Here is a 22,141-nt window from a genome sequence, read left to right as displayed (position 1 = left end):
GACGGGGGACCTGATGCTGTGCCTCCCCGCCCGGCAGGCTTGACAGGGAACCTCAAGGTACACCCCCCGCCCTAATGCTGGGCCGGGGGACCTCAGGCTGTGCCCCCCACCCAGTGGGGCTTGATAAGGGTGGAACCAGCCAGGTCTGGATCTAGCCCAATGAGGAGGGACGTCTGGGTCTGGGTCTCGCACGATTTTGAGGCACACGTGGGTGGGTGGGGACTTGACTCTGGGTCCCATGGTGCACCTCAGACTCTGACAGGACGAAGATTTTCATATACATTTTACTAATTTTCTTTCCTCTCTGACACTTCTATTATAGAGAAAGGGCAAATAGCAATATTAAAATATTTCCTCTAATCCTCTTTTAATGTGCACAAATTTCGTGCACCGGGCCACTAGTATATATATAAAAGGCTACCATGCTAATTGTTCCTCTGACCCAGTGTACACTATAATGCACACTGACCACCAGGAGGCAGACGCTCCGACCAGTAGGTTAGCTTGCTGCTGGGGTCCAGCCCATCGGGACTGGGCCAGATGGGCTAGAACAGCCGTGGGCAAACTACGGTCCGCGGGCCGGATCCGGCCCGTTTGAAATGAATAAAACTAAAAAAAAAAAAAAAGACCGTACCCTTTTATGTAATGATGTTTACTTTGAATTTATATTAGTTCACACAAACACTCCATCCATGCTTTTGTTCCGGCCCTCCGGTCCAGTTTAAGAACCCATTGTGGCCCTCGAGTCAAAAAGTTTGCCCACTCCTGGGCTAGAGACTCCCTGGAGCCCTCCCGCAGTCCCTCCCCGGCCCTGATTGTGCACCGGTGGGGGCCCTCGGCCTGGTCTGTGCTCTCTCACATTCTGGAACCCCTTAGGGCAGTGGTTCTCAACCCTCTGGCCCTTTAAATACAGTTCCTCATGTTGTGACCCAACCATAAAATTATTTTCATTGCTACTTCATAACTGTAATGTTACTACTGTTATGAATTGTAATGTAAATATCTGATATGCAGGATGGTCTTAGGCGACCCCTGTGAAAGGATCGTTCGACTGCCAAAGGGGTTGCGACCCACAGGTTGAGAACCCCTGCTTTAGGGGATGTTAGAGAGCCAGTTTCAGCCCGATCCCCACAGGCTAGGCTGAGGGACCCCACCAGTGCACAAATCCATGCACTGAGCCTCTAGTAATAATAATAATAACAGTTTCACAGTGGACTTTAATGCAGGCAGTGCTTTCACTGCAAAGCATTTTAAACCACATTCTATGGCAGTTGTATGTAGGTGTGTTTCATATGTTTAAATATGTAAGGAAATTAAATGTAATTCACCGTACAGTATTTTTATTAATTCACATGTGTTTGCTTTTTCTTGTGAATAATAACTGAAATGAATTTATAGGAAATACCCACTGATGCTGCATCATCAGAATTATCATATTTATCATGTTCCAGAAACTGTAAACAATGCTTCAGATAAATAATCCCTTTTATGCAAAAGCAATTTTTTAAATTGAGAGGCATCACCAAATTTGTTCAAATGTAAATATGTCAGTCCTATTAACAGCAAATTTAAATGTAGTTAATATGCAATGCCCTATGGCTTTAAAAAAAAATTTAGTCACACCAAAATTGACTTTAATCTTTTATATTTAGACTTAAGGAGTCATTTCTGTTGATCAAATAACTGATTGTGGTTGAGTAGAAAGCTATTGGGCTCAGCAGTTTGCAGTACTTAGATACTAGTGAGTGCAAAACACAATTTTTTTAGTCATGTCTGACATTGAATAAGGTCTTGCACAAATACTAAGTTGTTATTTAACTTAAGTACTTTTCAGCCATCTAGACTATACGTTGTTTTTCATTTCACAAATCAACCAGGCAGTTCTAATGTCTGCAAAGCACTTTTTTTTCTGTTTCATATGCTTTAGACAGATTTTCCTACCTCTTTCCAGATACTTCTGCCATGCCCCGCGGTACTCCATTATATGGGCAGCCTTCATGGTGGGGCGATGATGAGGTGGATGAAAAAAGAGCTTTCAAGTCAAATGGCAAACCAGAAGAAAAAAATCATGAAACTGGAACCTCAGGTAAAAAAAACTTCAGATTCTGAGATTTGGGGATATTTGGGGATATTATTAATCAGGTAACAAACCTGTCTACCCTAAAAAGAGATATCTACTACTCTTTAATTTGATTTTAAAAAAAAGGTGATGAATTTTTTAATGACTTTAACATTGTAATTTTAATTCATTCTGAATTATTCTCACATAAGTTATTAATTCCATTATCTTTGTAAATCATTTAAAAATATTTTTGCAGTTTTTTTATGAGATTGTTAAAACTTGGGAAGACATTAATAATGTAGTTGGACAGTTTAACTATTTTAAAATACAACTAATTTGGTGTGTTTTCATTAGGTTCATGAGTATATAATCATGCTAGAGGCCCGGTGCACAAAATTCGTGCACAACTAAGATCCCTAGGCCTGGCTGGCTGTTGGCCGGGGCCTTCCTTCATTCCACACCGCCCCCTGGTTGTCAGTGCACGTCATAGTGAGCGATTGAACTCCCGGTCTCTCGGTTGAACTCCCGAGGGGATACTTTGCATATTAGCCTTTTGTATATATAGATTTTTAAATGAACCATTTCTCTAATGTTTAGAAATATGACATGAAATTATGACCTTTCAAGCCTCAGTTTATCCAGTTTGTTGGGAGATGATAGCAACAAGATTAGCTTAGCTCAGCAGCCAGAATGAAGACATAGTTGTGGGTCAAATTCCCAGGTTAGTAGTCAGGAAATATATTCTTCCCGTTGCTGGAGGGATGTAGTAATGAGCTAAGTGTCCATAAGCTGGAAAATCAAGATTTTCAGGAAATAGTGGTGTGAGTTGTCCATCACCTATGGCCTGGAGTCAGTGGTGAGGCAGATAAGGATCCAGGCCTGCAGGAATTCAATGCGGGCACCAGGAGCAGTATGGGAAGCAGCTCTGAGTCAAGGGCAGATGCCATCAGAGCACTTGTCAGTTTTCTACCTCTGACCCCAGTTCTGCAAGAGAAATAGGACGTTTTTGTGTAGCTGGAGAATAAGGACACTGGTTCTTTAAATACACTTTGATTTTTCCAGGACACATGTCTCCGAAAGCTGGCTTTATCAACTTGATTTGATTTTGCCCCCAACTGAAGTTAGCAACTTTGCAAATCAGTTCGCCTCACAGCTTCCTTGCCTCTGAGACCAGCACAGTTCCTTCATGCCCAAGCTCAGAGACTGTGTGTTGTTGAGCAGACCCTCACATGCAAGTAACATACATGCTTCCTGAGACTAAACAGGAAAGATATTTAATGGCTTAAATAACTGAGTCTCACCTAGCCGGCGTGGCTTAGTGGTTGAGTGTCAACCTATGAATCAGGAGGTGATGGTTCAATTCCTGGTCAGGGCACATGCCCCAGTGTGGGACGTGCAGGAGGCAGCCGATCAATGATTCTCTCTCATCATTGATGTTTCCATCTCTCTCTCCCTCTCGCTTCCTCTCTGGGATCAATAATAACAATATATATTTTTTTAAAGTAACTGCGTCTCTTCAGGATTGGTTAGCGCAGCATCTCAACAGTGTCATCCTCTGGCTGGTGTCTGTCCCTTTCTCGGCCCTCCTACCCACAGTGGCTGCATACTGGGCAGTTCCTCTCGCACACGTGGGCTGCCTGCCAGCAGCAACCCGGGGTGTGTGCTGGTGGATCACAGGCAGCAGGAAGTAGCGAAGAATGCTTCCAGAGGACCCCAGCAGTTGCAAGAGGAATTCTCCTCAAAATGTTCAGCATATCTCTCATCTCATCGGCCTCTTACAGGTTCACGAGTAGGTCACCCCCTTGTTTCTGAACCAACCCCTGGCAAGGGCTCGGAGGCTGTCCTTCAGCCATCTTGCTCACCCTGAAGCTGTGTGGGGTTAGTTTTGCTCGAAGGCACATGAGCTGTGTCAGGGAAGAGGAGATACCCGGCAGTGTTGGAGTTCTTTGAGGAGGAGGTACAGGAAATGGATATTGGAAGGCGGTCAAGAATGTCTGCTTCATTTGAAATCTTCGTATCTTCCCTTCTCACTGTTGCTTTTTTTTTTTTCACTAAGTCATAATTGAACTTCCTACTTCCAGTTTCAACCCTCCTGGAGTTCATTTTGCATAAAAAATCTCAGTTCTTTATTTTCATTAAGAAACAGCAACACCTAAAGTGGCTGTCTTTTGCCTGCCAAATAGATTTATGTCCAAGTTCTAATTATGTCCCACTTTCCTTAAGAGCCTTATGTCCCACAAAGAGTTGTTTTTAGACTGTCTACCATGGCTTCCCACAGAAATTATGCTATAATTCCTGCCTGCTTTATCCCCACAGACATAGACACACATACATCAGGTGATAAAGTATTCTAAGTGTATCCGTATATATGTATTGCTGATATATAACACTGTTTCATTCAGTGTTTTGTGTGTATGCCTTCTCATCTTAAGTTCCTTATTTCAAGGATCACATATTACCACGGTGCACCAGAGCCACCTCGTAGAGAGAAGAGGGGAAAACGTTCTGATTATGGAGGTTAATTTAAAAGAAAACACAGCAGATTGTAACTATTGCCAAATTCAGAAAATAATTGTGAGGGTGATTTTATCTTGCCATTCAAAATCTATTCCTCCCCCCTCACACAAAATGACTTTGAAATCTGAAATCTATAACTTGTAGAATACAGTGAAGTGTATGTGTAATTTCTGTCCTGGAGACAGAATCATGATTTATAAATAATAGCTAAGGCTTCAGTGATTCTTACTTAGCCAGACACTCTTGTTAGTACCCTGCATACGTTTATCATTTAATCCTCAGTGATACCTGAAGATTGTTACTGTAATTTTCCCCATTTTATAGATCAGGAAATTGAGGGGCAGCGATGTGAATTCCCTTTCCAAGCACCCAGCTAGCAAATAGTTTAGTGAGGATTTTAACCCAGGCAGCTCGACTCCCGAGTACACCTTTTTTTTTTAAGGTTTATTTTATTTGTTTGTTAATCCTCACCAGAGGATATTTTTTTCTTTTTTTTAAATATATTTTTATTGATTTTAGAGAGGAAGGGAGAGGGAGAGAGAGAGAGAAACATCAATGATGAGAGAGAATCATTGATCGGCTGCCTCCTGCACACCCCACACTGGAGATTGAGCCTGCATGTGCCCCGACTGAAATCCAATTGGGACCCTTCAGTCCCCAGGCTGACGTTCTATCCACTGAGCCAAACCAGCTAGGGCCCAAGTCCACCTTTTAACCATAAGCAGTCAACATTTCAGCAGCCATTACACATACACACACTCCAAAAAGATATACTTCATAGAGGACAAAGATTTGGAAAAACGTTCCAAAAATAAATTGGCATGAAAATAGATCCCTCATACCTCAACATAATAAAATAAATTGCAAATTCTTAACTGATTATCAGCTTGTGTGACCTCTCATTGGAGTGTCATCTCTGCCCCATGACAAAAGCTGTCTCCTAATCTTGGGATTGTTTTTGAGGAGGAAGGAATTAAGTGATTTACATCTTGTGATACATAGCTTAAAGCACGCAGTCAGATCCAGCTGATTAAGAGCCTTATGAGAGTCTCACTTGCTTTCTTTTTTTAAAATATATTTTTATTGATTTTAGAGAGGAAGGGAGAGAGAGAGAAACATCAATGAAGAGAGAGAATCATTGATCAGCTGTCCCCTGCACACCCCACACTGGGGATTGAGCCCCCAACTCGGGCATGTGCCCTTGACCAGGAATCGGACCCTGACCTCCTGGTTCATAGGTTGATGCTCAACCACTGAGCCATGCCGGCCAGCCTCACTTGTTTTCTTATATTCGAATAAAGATATTGTTTCAGATTTATCATTTACAGCCTTTTTAAATCTAGGATGAGGAAAACAAAATACTTACTGACCTTAAATAATTTATGATGCCAGCATAGATTGTAGAATCAATTTGAAAACATATACTAAATGTTATTTCATGATATCATTTTGAAATTAAGTTGTTTCTGTTACAAAAAATCTTTCAAATCGTGAAACACAAATGCCTATTAGTTTAATTATTTCTTCTCTAAGCATACTATTTTGGTAAAACAAAAAGACATTTGCTTCTTGATTACCAAATTTTAGAAGTAAAATCTTAGTACTTAGTCATGACAGGCGAACGTTCCAGAAAGGAGAAGAGAGTATCTGTTTACTACCTGATTATTTTTTAACATATTTTTATTGATTTCAGAGAGGAATTTCCTTACCAAGGTCACCCAGCTAGTAAATAGTTTAGTTGGGATTTTAACCCAGGCAGCTCGACTCCTGGAAGGGAGAGAGAGAGAGAGCAACATCAGTGATGAGAGAGAATCATGGATCAGCTGCCTCCTGCACACCCCCTGCTAGGGATCAAGCCCACAACCCAGGCATGTGCCCTTGACTGGAATTGAACCTAGGACCCTTCAGTCTGCAAGCCAATGCTCTAGCCACTGAGCAAAACCAGCCAGGGCTACCTGGTTATTTTTGATATTCCTCTCTAAGGGTCCCCATGTTTCCAAAATCTCTACAGACTTACCAAGTAGCCTAAACACCCTAGAAGCAAATCTGTACATCAGAGCAATCAAGTTCTCCTGAAATCATGTGAATGTTTTGAGTCTTATTAGAGAAAAATCAGTCCTCACATTAGCTACAGGTATGCTCGTCTCTGGATTTTAGAGAGAGAGAAGGGAGACAGAGAGAGAAACATCATTCTGCTGCCTCTAGCACACCCCCTACTGGGGATCGAGTCCAAAACCTGGGCATGTGCCCTGACTGGGAATTGAACCTGGGACCTTGCAGTGCATGGACTGTGCTCAACCAACTGAGCCACACCAGCCAGGGCTAGGTATGCTCTTCTGCCTGCTCACTTAGTTACACATTTCTTTAGGTTACAATGAAAGGCCTTTAAGCATTGCATACATTTCGAGAAGGTGTGCACAGCTGTGAGGAGTAGATTTTTGTCTCATATTGATTTTTAATCCCATCTAACTAAATTTAAAAACTTGCAGGATGTGACTCCTTTTAAGCAAACGTGGTTTACCAGTCTTTGTTATACCAAGTACTTGAACATACTAGCAGAAGGAGCCTTCACATTACAGTCTGTGTCATCTTGAGTTAGTGTAATATTTTATTTAATTTAGTACAGAAGAATAAAGGGAACTCCTTTTTCTGGATTCTGTATATTACAGGATTCCCTGGCAGGTCACTCAGTCATAAAATATTTTAAGGAAGTTAAGGATATTATCACCAATTGCTCTGATTTAGGTAAACAGAATTAATTCTAACATAGTTATTAAAAATGTTTAAATATCTAGAGTTTAGATTAACAACAGTATCAGTATAAATAAAATATTAGTATATTTAGTATGTTGTTTGGTGTATTTTAGTGTAAACAGAATAGATTTGGAAGATAAATGAATGTTAAATTCATAATTCCAGAGTATGTTCTGTTAGTTTCCTAAGAGGGGAAAGTTGCATATATCTCTGTTTTAATTTGGAAAAGCCCTAATTTTCCTAGTAGGCCCACACTTCCCCAATATAGTGGGCCCGCACTTGATCTGTTTTTCTTATCTTCTGAGAAAGGAATTCTTCCCCATAATGAATTTTCCAGATGACTGAACTTTTACAACTGACAATTTTTTTACAAAGTTGAATAATTTCCTGTATTTCTATTTTAAATGAATTACCCCCTATCGCTGCCTTTCCAAGCAGAGGAGGCGGAATGTAATTAAAATGTTTGCTTTATGACTCGGAATCATTATGAATATTAAGTGATGAATATTGAGTAAAGAACATTGAACTGTGATGCATTACAGCGATGTCCCTGGGAGACTTGGAAGGGGTGTTGTACACGGAATGGTTTGGGCTTGTGTGTCTCTGAGCCATGCCTCCCCTTGATCGTTTTAGTCTTCTCTCTACAACTTGACTCTTACTTCTCAGTAATCCGTCTGACCTTAAGCCTCACTAGTTCTCAAGAGGGACTTCCTTGTTAGTGAAGGTCGCAGATATGAGAGAAGAGGCATCATGTCTGTCTTGGGTTTCTTAGAGTTAGATTTTTGATTTTAGTTGGTTGTTTTCCTCATTCTTAACCATGTTGGAGATTTGGAGCAGGACAAGAGAGAAACGTTTATTCGTGTGCCTACTTATGCCAAGTTTTGTTCTGAGTAACTTACAAGATCTCACTCAATAGTATCTCACTAAATGTTCATAGCAGTCTGATGGATAGATATTACTATTTCCTCATTTTACGGGGAGGAAAATGAGAACTAAAGGCTGATAGAGACAGGATTTAATCTGATTTGAAGTCTTATCCCTGCTCTTTACTAAACCAGGCCGCCTGGTTATAACCGTCGGATCTTAACATGCTGCCTTCCCTACTCTAAAGTGCTACTCGATGGTGTTAGACAACTGATTGCTGGGTAGAGTCGATGTTAACTTGTACCAGCCTCAGGTTCCTAGTCCTTGGAGTAAAGGCGATTTTGCAATAGGACTAAGGGAACAATAACCTTAAAAGCAGTGATGTGCACTTGTTGGTCTCTACTGTTATAATGTGAACATATGTTGAAAGTATGTTAGTAATAACAGGGAACTTTTCTTTCCCAAGAGAGGAAAATATTTCTTTTGAGTGTTGAGTGGCAAGTGGATGTAAGCCATATATCCCTGGACCAGCTCTTTGAGGTTTTTACATTGTAATTCAGCCACATCATTTTATAGAAAACTACCACCCTTTGTTCCTAGTGTTACTATTACTTGAAGGATGAGCAAAGCAGAATGAATGAATGAAGGAATGAATGAAGGAATGATTAGGTATCTCTGTTGGTAGCATGGTTTATAAACCCGTTGTACTATATGGAATTGATCAAGTACAGTACATTGTATATAATAAATCAATCAATGTATGAAAAAAATCAAAAATGACATGTATTAATGAGTTTATTAATATATGTCAAGTGGTTAATGCATTATACTGTCACAGGAATTTCAAGTGATAGGCCTTCAGAGTAAATATTCAAATTCAAGTGAACATTTTATTATTAAGAAAAAGATAAATTAACTTTTAATAAAGAAAAATTTTAAATGTGACTTTAAATTATTAAGTCTTATATAACCTTTCAAAGAGCATGTAAAATATTTGCTTTGATAACGTAAAGTTGTTCTTGATATAATTTTTTTTCATTTTCAGTGGTGAAAAAACTAAGTAGACTTTGAAAAGGATCATTTTTACATTGAGATTGTTTTGGTTGGATATTGTTTATCTTCTGCATAGATTTGGGGGGGTTTTTTTTGCTTTTTTTTGAAATTAGCTTGATGTCTTCTACACACTACCCCCTACTTTCGGTTACAGAAATGTTGCCGTCCCCATCTTCTGTACCCTAAAAGCAAACAGTGTTATGATGGCTTCCTATTCAGAATATGCCAAGGAGTCAATTACAGCACCTGAAGAATCCCATCAAGATGTAATATTCCAAAAGCTGTTTCAAAAGACTAACTACTTCACTTAATTAGAAAATGGTTGAAAACAACTTGGTCTCCCTGCGTGGCCTTTCCTCCCAATAAATGACCTGCAAATGGTTTCTCCCAATGTATTTTCAATAAGAATGCTGTCTGAGTTTCAGGGAAATATTTTTCATTTGAACTCACTCTTTACCATCTTGATAAATAGCCATGGTCAGTTGCTTCCTGAAAAACAAGGCAGTTTAATCTTTAAAAAATGTGCATATATATGTATTGCATCTGCACTTCTGATAACACATACTTAAAACATTTCAATTATCATTTTCACTTCTATGCTTTTACATGCTTTATGTATAAATGTGTTTATTTTTATTTTTATGCCTTTATATTCGCTTCTGGTAGTGTTCCAGTGCTGTTGGCTTCTTCTGCCAGCTCTTGTTGTTGATCTGATTTTATAATAATTCAGCTTTTCTCCAAGGATTTTTGACACTTGTGCATATTCTGCTGTATAGAAATGTACATGAATTTTCTTCTGCAATGGATGGCTGGCAACTGAATTTCTGCCTTTATCTTATTTTTTTCACCCTGCTGCTTGGATTGCAATGCTGCAGACAAACCACATGCTTTGTCTTTAATATTCTTTTATTCTTTATAAAATGTATCTTCTTGCAAGGATCACATGTTTTATTTTATTTATTACTTTGGTCGTTCTGTTAGTAAGGATTGTGAATGTGATGGGAAGAATGGTAAGTGGGGTCTTTGCTTGTAGAGCATCGCTTACATACTGACTTCATGTGCGTTTCCTCACCTGAGCACCTGTTCTCCTAGGAGCTCTACTTGTGTTCAAGATATTTCAGATAGTTCATTTTCCTTACTTGATAAGGAAATTCATCTTTTTTTCTGTCACTCGAGATATATAACATAGACATTGAACATGAATCTCCATCTCCATTTGATTTCAATTCTTTAGCACCTCGATGATTTCTAGAACATGGCCCGGCCATTCAAGGTCCATCTCTTAGCTGCTTTGCCATGGCTGCTACTCACCTTGCATCTCCTGTTGGTACCTGAATACCATGTTTACAGCCAAAATGATTTCTTCTCTGTTACATTTGCCCTGGTTTTCATCCAGACTGTGATCTGACTTGTGGTGCTCTTGACTCCTTCAATGCTAGAAGCTCCCAATATTTTGAATTTTCTCTTATTTTTCTCATTAGGGTGCAGCTTAGATGCCAAACAAGTGGAGGAACAGTCTGCAGCTGCAAATGAAGAAGTACTTTTTCCTTTATGTAGGGAACCGAGTTATTTTGAAATCCCTACAAAAGAGTTCCAGCAGCCGTCACAAATCACAGAAAGCACAATCCATGAAATCCCAACAAAAGACACAGCGAGCTCCCACACCACAGGTGCAGGGCACGCCTCCTTTACCATTGAATTTGATGACAGTGCCCCAGGGAAGGTAACGATTAGAGACCATGTGACAAAATTTACTTCTGAGCAGCGCCACAAGTCCAGGAAGTCGTCTTTGGGAACTCAAGACCTGCCGGGGATCCAGACTGGAATGATGGCCCCAGAAAACAAAGTCGCCGACTGGCTAGCTCAGAACAACCCTCCTCAGATGGTCTGGGAGAGAACCGAAGACGATTCCAAAAGTATTAAGAGTGATGTGCCCGTTTACTTGAAAAGGTTGAAAGGTAAAGTGAATTGATCGTTTCCGAACTTCCTATATTACGATAAGGAAAATTCCATCTTCACAGTTCCCCAGCTGCTATTAGGTGAATAATGCGGTAGAAAACTGCTCCCTCCAAGCTTTATATGTGACTTTAAAGCTCAAAAGCAAGCCATACTGCCCATGGCCAACTCATTCCAAACAGTCGTGTTCTTGCCAAAGCCAGATTGGTTTTGTAAATTTGATTTATGCCATTAAGTATGTCTCTTTTTTCTTATGGAATTAAAAATTTAGTCAGTTCGGCAAGGGAATTCCTTAGAAGACAAGTCTCATCATTCTCTTAACTTAAGGAAAAGATATGTTCAATAATATTCTTCTCTATTGGAATCCTTCCAATAAAATGTCAATATCTAAATTTTGAAAGAAATGTTAAAACATTTGATAATGGGTCAAAAGTTCTACCTTGGTAATACAGTCATATTGTTGATAGAGGATTTCAAACTGATCTCGGTAGTTACTCATGAAACAAAAAATTTTGGTTTAGAAATAACTTACTGGGAATCGACTGAATTACATTTTTTCAATAGACTTTTATGAAAATGACAATTAAATTATTTATTCATGAAATAGTTTTTTATATATGCTTTACTAGTATACTTCTTGGCCAAAAATTGCAAGATCTTTATACCTGCACATAGAAGTTTTTAACTAATTTTTCCATTGTTTTTGCTAATTAAATTTACTTTAGAAATGCCAAATACAGTTTTGTGTTACTCTATATTTTATTTAACAAGCTATCTATGAGGGAAATGATTGCACGTTAATCTGGACATTCCGTAACTGTACAAGGAGTTAATGAGCTTTAAAAAAAAATGCTTGTTGAGGTCAGAGACTATTACCTGGTATTCCTAACACTTCACCTGAGACTTGAGTATGTGATAGGTATTCAGTAGAGTAAACAATGAATGACCTGACAATCAATGACAAGACTGACTGTGGCTTAACTCGTACTTTATGCCCTGGGAACCTGGGCAAGTGATGAAGAAGTACCTTTTTCTGATTTGCTTCTAAGGTATTTCAAGATAGTGAGATGGGAAGGTTACCTAAATCTTTGTTGGTCCTGTTGCTATATTTAATTACAATCATACGCAATTACCTGACTTGAGATTGTTATCCTTTACTTCTACTGCATAATATTAAATACACAGTAGAGATCTATATATGAATGTATAGCTCAAGCTTACAAATTAAAGTTACCGATTTGTAAACCATTTTTATGAATTGGATAAATAATATTAATATCCTTGTATAATGTAAAAGGTAGCATAAACCTTGAAAATTTAGAAGTAACATCGTCTTTTTAAAGCCACTCTTAATAAATACATTAAAAGTGAGCTAAAAGGTCCTTTTAAAAGCTACCAGTTTTTAAAAATACTCTTTTATTATAACTGCTTTTTAGTTATCACTATTTTCTGTTATTTTAAGCCATCATTTTAAGCCATTCTCTGCTCTTGAACAAGCCTAATTCCAAATAGAGGCATTAATGCCCACAGTCACACTATATCCATGCATTAATGATTACATATTTGAAAACCTTACCAGAAATTATACAATCAATACTATGACCCCTCGAAATTGATTTTTGAGTAGACACATACTTAGTATGTTGCCATTGCTCAGAACCCTTCTATTGGATATGCCTCCATACCATTCTACAAGCCATCTAAAAAATCTCTCTGAATATAACTCAGTTTGGTTCAAGATAGACCCGTTTTATTACTCCAGATATTCTTACAAATGACATTTGATTTTCCCCAAAGCCAGAGCTGCCGTCTATAATAATAAAAGCGTAATATCCTAATTAGACCAGACAGCCAAACAACCTTCCGGACGACCTTCGGGATGAAGCCGGGGCTACAAGGGCTGAGGCAAGCCACTGCAGCTGTGAGGGCCAAGCCCCTTGCACAAATTTTGTGCATTGGGCCTCTAGTTGTTAGATAAAGGTTTTCCACATTTTAGGCTGTCAAACGTATGTACCTAGACTCTAACCCAGGGGTGGGCAAACTCTGTGACTCCAGGGCCACAATGGGTTCTTAAACTGGGCCGGAGGGCCGGAACAAAAGCATGGGTGGAGTGTTTGTGTGAACTAATATAAATTCAAAGTAAACATCATTACATAAAAGGGTACGGTCTTTTTTTTTTTTTTTAGTTTTATTCATTTCAAACGGGCCGGATCCGGCCCGCGGGCCGTAGTTTGCCCACGACTGACCTAGACTCTAACCACATAAATGTAATGACAGCCAATAGTAATAATTTTATATTCACTAAACTTTCAGCAACTGTTTAGATGAGTCAGAAACTTGAAAGTAGGCAAAACAAAACCAAAAAACACAACAACTTTGCTCCTGCAAGAGTAAAGTGCACGCGCTTTGGGACAGTGAAGCCAAGAATGTTCACAAAGCCCATACACTTCACCCTTTAGGAGAGCTGCTCCTCTCGGCCACGCTGCTGGCGCGGTCCAGCTAGCCTGCCCCCCAGTGCTTAAAGGGACAGTCCGCTTATTCAGGCACAGTCAGCGACAGGCAAGACAGGCAGGAGGAAACCGAGGGGAGGAGGGTTCCCTAGTGGTTCTTTTGTTGAGTGAAAACAGAGATTGCAGTCCTGATCAGATGTTCACCTTGTGTGACACTGAGAAATATAAGAGAAATAATAAATTTTCCAGAAAAGAAAATGGCTGACGTTTACATTCAAATAGACATTTTAGCCCCGCCAGTGTGGCTCGGTGGTGGAGTGTAGACCCATGAGCCCCGAGGCCATCGGTTCGATTCCCGGTCAGGGGCACATGCCCAGGTTGCGGCCTTTATCCCTAGTGGGGGGCTTGCAGGAGACAGGCAGTCAATGTTCCTCTCACATCCATATTTCTCTCTCTCTCTCCGTATCCCTTTCCCTTCCTCGCTCTCTAAAATCAATAAAAACATATTTAAAAAAAGAAAAAGAAACATTTTAAGCTATAACTTAAAGGGAAGATACTGAAAGGGCCTGACACCACTTATGTGCCAAATTTTATATGTTGGTACAAGAACTAAATTCTGTTAAGATGCTGTTTTGGTGTTGTGCATGTGTGATTTAGTTTTTTGCATTTATTATGCAAGAAATATTGGCGGTTAGTAGCATCCAGCTCTTACAAACTGGATTTCTTTTCAATATAGCCCACTGCAACAGTGAGATAGGCTGAAAAAGGTCATGTTTTTCATGAGCTTTGTATTTGAACTGGTGGGATTTTTTTTTTTAATTCCATCTGCTATCCTGAATTTGTAGCTTAGTTACCTGAGGCAGGGAGTCTATTAATTAAACAAGTGTGTGTTTTCTTTTCAGATTGCATTTTGAATAGTTACTAGTTGGAAGAAAGTTTCAGACTTGTTGTCATATCTGAGGTTTCTAGTACTCACCATCCCTGCGCTGGGAGACCTCCCCAAACCCTTCTTTTTGGTCTTGCTAACACCCTGGGCTTCCCTTGCCTAGTTTCTTCACCCTCCTGAGTCTTCTCGCTGCGTTTATGCACCACATTTTTACAGCTGGTCTTCTTGTGTTAAATCATTAACACGGTAGCTTCTAATTTATTAGAACCAGCCCATGAATATGAAACAACTTTTTCCCAGGACATATGTGTGTTGTCCCTCCCAGCCTCCAAGTCTCAGTTCTGCTCATCATTTTCTTTGATGCCATGTTATTCAGCAAGTATTCTGATTACATTTGTGGCCCAGGACAATTTAAAAATCAAATTTAGTCCTGGAAACTTTGGAACACAACTGGTTGATAGATTCATTTATAGCTTCTAAAAGCCCTCATTTATGAGTTGATCTTAAACATGCATAGAATAACTCTTGACTTTCTAATAATTTTATGCCATATATATAATACTTATTTGACTGTTGTAATATTCTTATTTAGGTAATGAGAATTCAAATCAGTGAAAAGTCAAGTAATTGTCATAGTTTTACATTTTGATATTTCAAAATTCCAATATATTCTAACTTAACTTTTTTATATGGTTATATTTAGCACCATGCCATTTGCCCAGTAGGTGTTAGATTTATATAGGATTTTATAGATGGGCCTTTAGCATGCTTTATTTAACTCAGAAGCCTCCAGAGTTTAGAGCTCAAAATGCAGATTTGCAAAAATTCTTGGAGCTAAAAAGATATTTGTAAATAATTGTACACTCATTGGTGGAAAAGTTAAGATTCATCACATTTTTTATGGCATGTGTATTCTCTTTTCCTGTGTAAGGATAAAGCATTTCAGTAGAATCACCCTTTTCCTTTCTCTTCCTCACTAATTCTAGAAATGCATTTTTGATTGCTTAAATAAAGTATAAGGTTTGAAGGTAGGATTCATGTTTATTAATGTTATAAATACAGATTATCGTGGATGCTGTCACATAGCTTATCTGTTAATGCATTGATGCATCATCCTAAAGTTAAAATTTCCAGAAAGAAAGACAGGCCTATTCAGTCGTTTATACAGGGCCTCATTGTGGGTTGGCGACATTCGAATGGAAGCTTTGCAGTCGAGGGAAGTTTGCAGAGCCTGTTACTGGAAAGAACATATGACTTCGGGTTGAATGGCGAAGGGGGCAAAACAAATGGCACCTTTGTGCATGCGTCTTACTTGCTCCGGGGACTTTGCCCTTCTCTATGATGCCATTTCTCTTTTGTGTCCAGGAAATAAACACGATGATGGTACCCAGAGCGATTCCGAAAACGCTGGGGCGCACAGGCGCTGTAGCAAGCGGGCCACGCTGGAGGAGCACCTAAGGCGCCACCATTCGGAACAGAAGAAGCTGCAGAAGGCCCTGGCCGCGGACAAGCACCAGGACCCAGCAGTCGTAAGTCCCACCGCCTGTATGATTGCATTCTCTGATGGAGACAGTCCCAGCAAGAGAAGGTCTTGTTCTCTCACTCAGAGTGCGGGAGTCTCATGTGAGGACACGACTTATTCCGCACCACTCGCAAAACTTGCAAAACCCCAATCTCCAGCAGCAGATGCCAAAGTGGTTTCTTTGTCTTTACAGACTAGCTCTGCGCACCGCAGAGGGGGGCACGGTGTTCCACATGGGAAATTGTTAAAGCAGAAATCAGAGGAGCCCGCCGTGCCTGTCCCCTTCCTACCAGCTGCCTTGTTAAGAAGTTCAGGGAGTCTTGGGCACAGACCGAGCCAGGAGATGGATAAAATGTTAAAAAACCAAGCTCCCTCTGCTACCTCTGAAAAGGATAATGATGATGACCAAAGTGACAAGGGTACTTATACCATTGAGTTAGAGAATCCCAACAGTGAGGAAGTGGAAGCAAGAAAAATGATTGACAAGGTAAATAACCGAATCGTGGGGCGATGCTAGTTTTGGGGGGTGGATTTGACTGCGGAAATTACTGCAGAGTCAGCGTGAGACGGTCTCATGCAGGCAGTGGTGTTGGGACCCTAGGATTTGTTAGGGAAACTGTGAGACTAGCAATAAGACCAAATGCTTTCTGATGTTATTCTGCTGATGTTCTGAATTTGCCTGAGTTTCATAGGTAAAGTCCTTGTACATTTAAACTGTCAGGACCTATTACAGTTTTTACATTTAAGATAGGGTTTTTAAATAGTATACTTTGGCCATTCTCATTTTGCATACATTTAAAAACTAAAAGAAAAAAAACTATACAAAAAACAGATTGCTATGACTCTGTTGATATAAACATAAATGTTAGCTGATAATAGTTAATCACAGGTTTCCTGCCTACTACTTCATGTTGGAAGCAGATGAAAATAGATGTTTTAATCAATTTTGTTCTTTTTCTTATTTTCTTATTGTCTTTTCATTTCTATCTTCGGTGATAGAAAAAAAGTGTGAAAACAAAATCCGTTTGTTTGTGGTATTTGGAGCTGAGCAAGGGTATGCCCAGCCATGCTGAATATTTACATTTCAGATTTGTTTTCATGTTACTGGTCAGTGTGTCCAGTGATTGCTGTATGGCTTAAAAAGTAGTTTTCCTCAATTTCGCTCTTGGTGATGGAAAGTTGACTTTATAGTGAGCTGTTTGTTTTACTCCCTGGAAGATAGCAGCCTACGTTGGGCCAATGCTGGTCTCTTGTTAAGTTCCTGTTACTCAGCGTGTGAACTGCATTAGCATCGCTTGAAAGCTGTTAGAAAGATGGCCTCTCAGGCCCATCCCACTCCCACGGACCCGGATCTGCTTTGAGAGCAAGATCTCCAGGTGGTTCATATGCTTGTTACCATGAGATGCACTAGTTTAAATGATGAGTTTACAGAGTGGTCCTTCAGGGATAGACAAGATAACCCTTTGAGATCCAGGGCATTTATGTTCACTTTTATTATTTTTTAAATATATTTTTATTATTGATTTCAGAGAGGAAGGCAGAGGGAGAGAGAGATGGAAACATCAGTGATGAGAGAGAATCATTGATCGGCTACCTCCTGCACACCCCCCATTGGGGATCGAGCCTGCACCCCACACATGAACCCCGACTGGGAATCAAACGGTGACCTCCTGGGCCATAGGTAGACTTTCAATCACGGAGCCACACCGGCCAGGCCACTTACATTTACTTTCAATGTCACAGTTTTTATTTCCATGTCGGAGTGGGCTCTCTAGTTACAGTGGAGCAGGTATGTCATTTCTAAGCGTGCATTTACTAAGGAGCACATGCTCCTTGTCTTTTACTGTTGAGATGGAGGCCCATCAGTCTAGGAGATGGATGCGATGTGAGCGCTGTTATGTAGTTGTTGATAATGGAGGTGTGGCAAGTAAGAACCAGATGAGCGAGTTTTATGATTAGATTAAAAGAAGCCGAAGGACGCAGTGTGAGCATAGAAAAGGACTCTTGGGGATTTGGGATTATTTTCATCATTGGGAATTGATAATGACATTTCTTTCCTATTATTTTAAAATTCATAATTTCCCTCTATGAGGACAAGTACATTGCTATTTAAAATACTACCTAGTCTATAATAATAAAAGCACAATATGCTAATTAGACCAGATGTCCTTCCTTCCAGACAAAGCTGCAGTGGGCGGGGGCTGCGGCAGAGGTGGCAGAGGCCCCTGCTGCCATGGCAGCGGCTGGGGCCCCGGCCAAGGCCCTTGCACAAATTTCGTGCATCAGGCCTCTAGTAGAAAATAAAAGAATCAGTTTTGAAAAAAGAGTATGGTAAGAAGTTTTAAAATTCAGATTATTATCAATTTTATGCCTTTGGTTTATGGATATTTTATAATGATCAGCATTTTCTCTATTAGAAGATACTTCAGTGAAGGATTATATTACGGTATTTAAGAACATGAACATTTGCAGGCAGATAAGTCTGGGATGAAATCTACACTCGACAGATACAAGTATATGCCCTTGAGTATAAGCCTGTTTGTCTTTGCTCTAAAATAAAAGGACTTTCACTAGGTTATAAAAAGAATTCAATAAAATTATATACAATGCTTGTCACAATGCCTCTCTTATAATAGGAGGTCCATAAATGTTAGCGATGTTATCACCCTTACTAGAACTTTCCACATATGAGTCTTTCCACAAGGCACTGATGAATCCTGGAAAGTTCTCCCAGCACTGAAAGGGCCCATCTGAAGCCCAGGGGGAACTTTCAGGGCAAGGGAGCGGCCTGGCCAGAGGAGCAGAGAGCCAGGAAAGAAGTCCTTGTAGCAGCTGGGCCCTTTAGGAAACTGATGGAGGGGGCCCGCCTAACCTGCTGTCCACCTGCTGTCTGCAATGACCAAAAGCATCTCTTTTTTCCTTCTGTAAAGAAGCTCAGGGTGTGTGTGTGTGTGTGTGTATGTGTGTTTAAATATGTTTTTATTGATTTTAGAGAGAGAGAGAAACATCAATGTGAGAAAGAACTATCCATCGGCTGCCTCCTGCACACCTCCTACTGGGGATCAAACCAGCAACCTGGGCATATGCCTGACCTCCAGGAATCGAACCAGCGACCTTTTGGTGCAGGGGAAGATGCCTCACCAACTGAGCCACACCAGCCAGGGCCAGCCTTAGTTTCAATGACAAATTATATGGCCACACTCTGGATAGAGAAAAGCAAGATTTTATTTTTTTTATTTATTTTTTAGTTCTCACCTGAGGATATTTTTCCATTGATTTTTAGAGAGAGTGGAAGAGATAGGGAAAGACAGAGAGTAACATTGATGTGAGAGAAACACGTCGATTGGTTGCCCCCTGCATGGGCCCTGGGCAAGGCCCCAGCTGGGAAGGAGCCTGCAACTGAGGTACATGCCCTTAACCGGAATTGAACCTGGAACCCTTCAATCTGCAGGCCAACGCTCTATCCACTGAGTCAAACTGGCTGGGGCGAGAAAAGCAAGATTTAAAAGCAGGATCCATTTAAGGGAGCCATGGCACTATGTGTCTGAGTAGGTAATTCACAGTCATTCTTAGTTTGGTTGAAGGAGAAAACAGCTGATAAAGTAACGGTGGGGATGAAGAAGAGCCACTGCACTAGCTCGTGAGGACCAAGAAAAAGCTGAGATGCTAGTAGCCCTGGTTACAGCCAGAGGCAAGTCCAGGCCAACCAGTCAGGCTCTGGCAACACAAGCAGGGACATGGGAATCAAGTGTCTGACGAAGGAGAAGTAACTGGTGGGTGTGGAGCAAACGGAAACCAGGAAGAGCCAGAATCAGGGCACACGAACTCCTGGAGGCGTAACTAGAGGCCTCGTGTCAAATTGCTGAAGAAGCTCTACCATCCAATTTCTTTCTCCCTTTGAAGTGGCGTCTACGGGGTGGACGTTGGGCCATGGGCTCTGTCCATCTGAATTTGTTTGGTCCTGAAGACATTTATGTCGTCTCCTTCCTTTTGCTCTCCGTGTCTGAGGGCTGCTTTAGTTAGCCATCTTTATTCAACACCAACTGTGTGCCAGGCTTTCTGTTAGGAGAGATTTTCCATTTTCTAAAAAATTGTATGTAGAGGGATGGAACTACACAAGTGAAAACAGGAATAAAGATGGTCTGATGACTGCTTTGAGGGACATAATCTGTTGGAGGAAGGGTACTAATAGCTCCCAAGAGGGACTCTCAGGTTAAACATGCCTTGGATAACTTCCTGTTTATTTACTTCCTCACTCCCTCATCACACACACGCATACGCACACATACACCCACGCACGCGCGCAAGGGCTGACCAGCAGATGAATGATGACTCTAACACACGTTTCTGTGAAAGAGAGGCTAAGGCACTACTTGGCTATCGCCGCCAAGTCGCCCTGTTCGCCTGCCTCCTTTGGCTTTTATTGTCCTAACAGTTTGAACTAAAATTAACCTCTAGATACAATCAGCAGGGCAAGCATCCCTGAGAAAGTATATGCCTCTACAAGGTCGGTTCTTTAAAGACTAAACAGAGATTCTAGCAAAACACTCCGGGGAACTGGATTTGTTTGGAAAAGTCAAGCTAGTGGCTGCCGCCTTCAGCAAGGTCCCCTCAGAAGCCCCCGACCTTTTAGAGGATCCTCCCTACAGACCTTCCATCCAAGTCCCATGCTTCCCCCGTCGCCCCCGCCCCCCCAACACACACACGATTATCAGCTCCATGACTGCCGGTGCCTGGCATTTTATACGCTCTCAGTAAAACTTGAATTGAAATGCCAGCCGAGCTCATGTTGAAACAGGTGGAATTAATCCCATCGCACACATGTTTGAGTAGGTTTCCATATGTGGAGATGTGTCCAGAAGCACGGAGGCTGGGAGACGTGTTCAGAGGACCGTGTTCCCTTTAGAGAGATGAACTTGGACTAGACTTTGACGGCTCTTGTATATTACAGCGAGGACTCCAGATTTTTATGCTGAAGGCTGTGGGGAGGCATTGAAAACTTCTCAGTAGGGCAGTGATGATCTAATCACCGCAGAGGTGTGAAGAATGGATTAAAAATTGGAAAGGCCCGAAGCAGAGAAGCAATTAAAAGCTGCTGACATGGCCAACATTCAGTTGAATATAAATGTCTTGGTCTTCGGTAAAAGGTCTGGGCTGAAATACCGATTTGGGAATTACTAGAGAGTAGCTGAATGCAAAATAATAGATGCGGTCACCTAGAAAGAATGTACAACATGAGGAGAGAGAGTATGAAGTTCTTGGCAACACCAACACTGGTCAAAGGAATACGTGTGAACAAAGGAGCCTGAAAAAGATCAAACAGAAGAATAAAAGAAATATGATCTTGGGACCAGAAACAGAATTTTTTAAAAAGTGAGTGAGCAACAGTGTCACATAATACACCAGAGTTAGGTATGATAAGCCCTGAATGCCTTTTCAGTTTTCTCATAATGCATTGTATTCCTGGGTGTAAAGAAGAATCTGTATTAGCATCTTAACTTGGAAGAAGTTGCCTACAGTTTTAAAAAGGATCTCTTTAAAGAGAGGACCAAGCCTGGCCAGCGTGGCTCAGTGGTTGAGCATCGACCTATGAACCAGGAGGTCACAGTTTGATTCTCAGGGCACATGCCTGGGTTGCAGGCTCAATCCCCAGTTGGGGGCATGCAGGAGGCAGCGGATCAATGATTCTCTTTCTTCATTGATGTTTCTCTCTCTCTCTCCCTCTTGCTTCCTCTCTGAAGTCAATAAAAATATATTTAAAAAAAGAATAGAGAGGACCAAGCTAAAATGTCAGATCTGTGTTTTTCTGTGCTGGTTGTAGTTCAATGGTTGTGAGAGCTCTTCCCCAACCCCAGGGTTACAGCATTTGTTGGATATTTTTGTGCTGTGTGTTTATCAGTAGGTAATCTTATTTTATGCACTGTCCCCAAATTCTTCCTCTTATAGTATTAACAAATGCCTATTCTCTATAAAGATCTCTTGAGTTTTACATCTAAGCTTACACGGAGATGTGCTAAAGCAAGTGCTGTTGACTGCTGGATTAAAGGTAATTATCGTCCCCAGTTGTAGTGGTCTCT

General features: G+C 40.7%; 1 protein-coding gene across 10 annotated transcripts in view; it reads left to right on the top strand.

Annotated features, from left to right (window-relative positions):
• The window catches only part of CEP170 (centrosomal protein 170), a 100,123-nt gene that overhangs the window by 40,533 nt on the left and 37,449 nt on the right, over positions 1 to 22,141 (top strand). For 5 of the 10 annotated variants that reach the window (XM_036355087.1, XM_036355085.1, XM_036355084.1 and 2 more), the window contains 4 exons: positions 1,952 to 2,086; positions 10,732 to 11,208; positions 15,908 to 16,071; positions 16,258 to 16,551. In XM_036355087.1, coding sequence (XP_036210980.1) covers positions 1,952 to 2,086; positions 10,732 to 11,208; positions 15,908 to 16,071; positions 16,258 to 16,551 — 1,070 coding nt within the window. Of the gene's footprint in view, positions 1 to 1,951; positions 2,087 to 10,731; positions 11,209 to 15,907; positions 16,552 to 22,141 lie in introns of all 10 variants that reach the window. The other 5 variants (XM_036355089.1, XM_036355088.1, XM_036355086.1 and 2 more) reach the window with 2 other exon arrangements.

Source organism: Myotis myotis, unplaced genomic scaffold, assembly GCF_014108235.1.
Source record: "Myotis myotis isolate mMyoMyo1 unplaced genomic scaffold, mMyoMyo1.p scaffold_m19_p_21, whole genome shotgun sequence".
Lineage (NCBI taxonomy): Eukaryota > Metazoa > Chordata > Mammalia > Chiroptera > Vespertilionidae > Myotis > Myotis myotis.
This window is presented reverse-complemented; position numbering and strand designations above follow the sequence as displayed.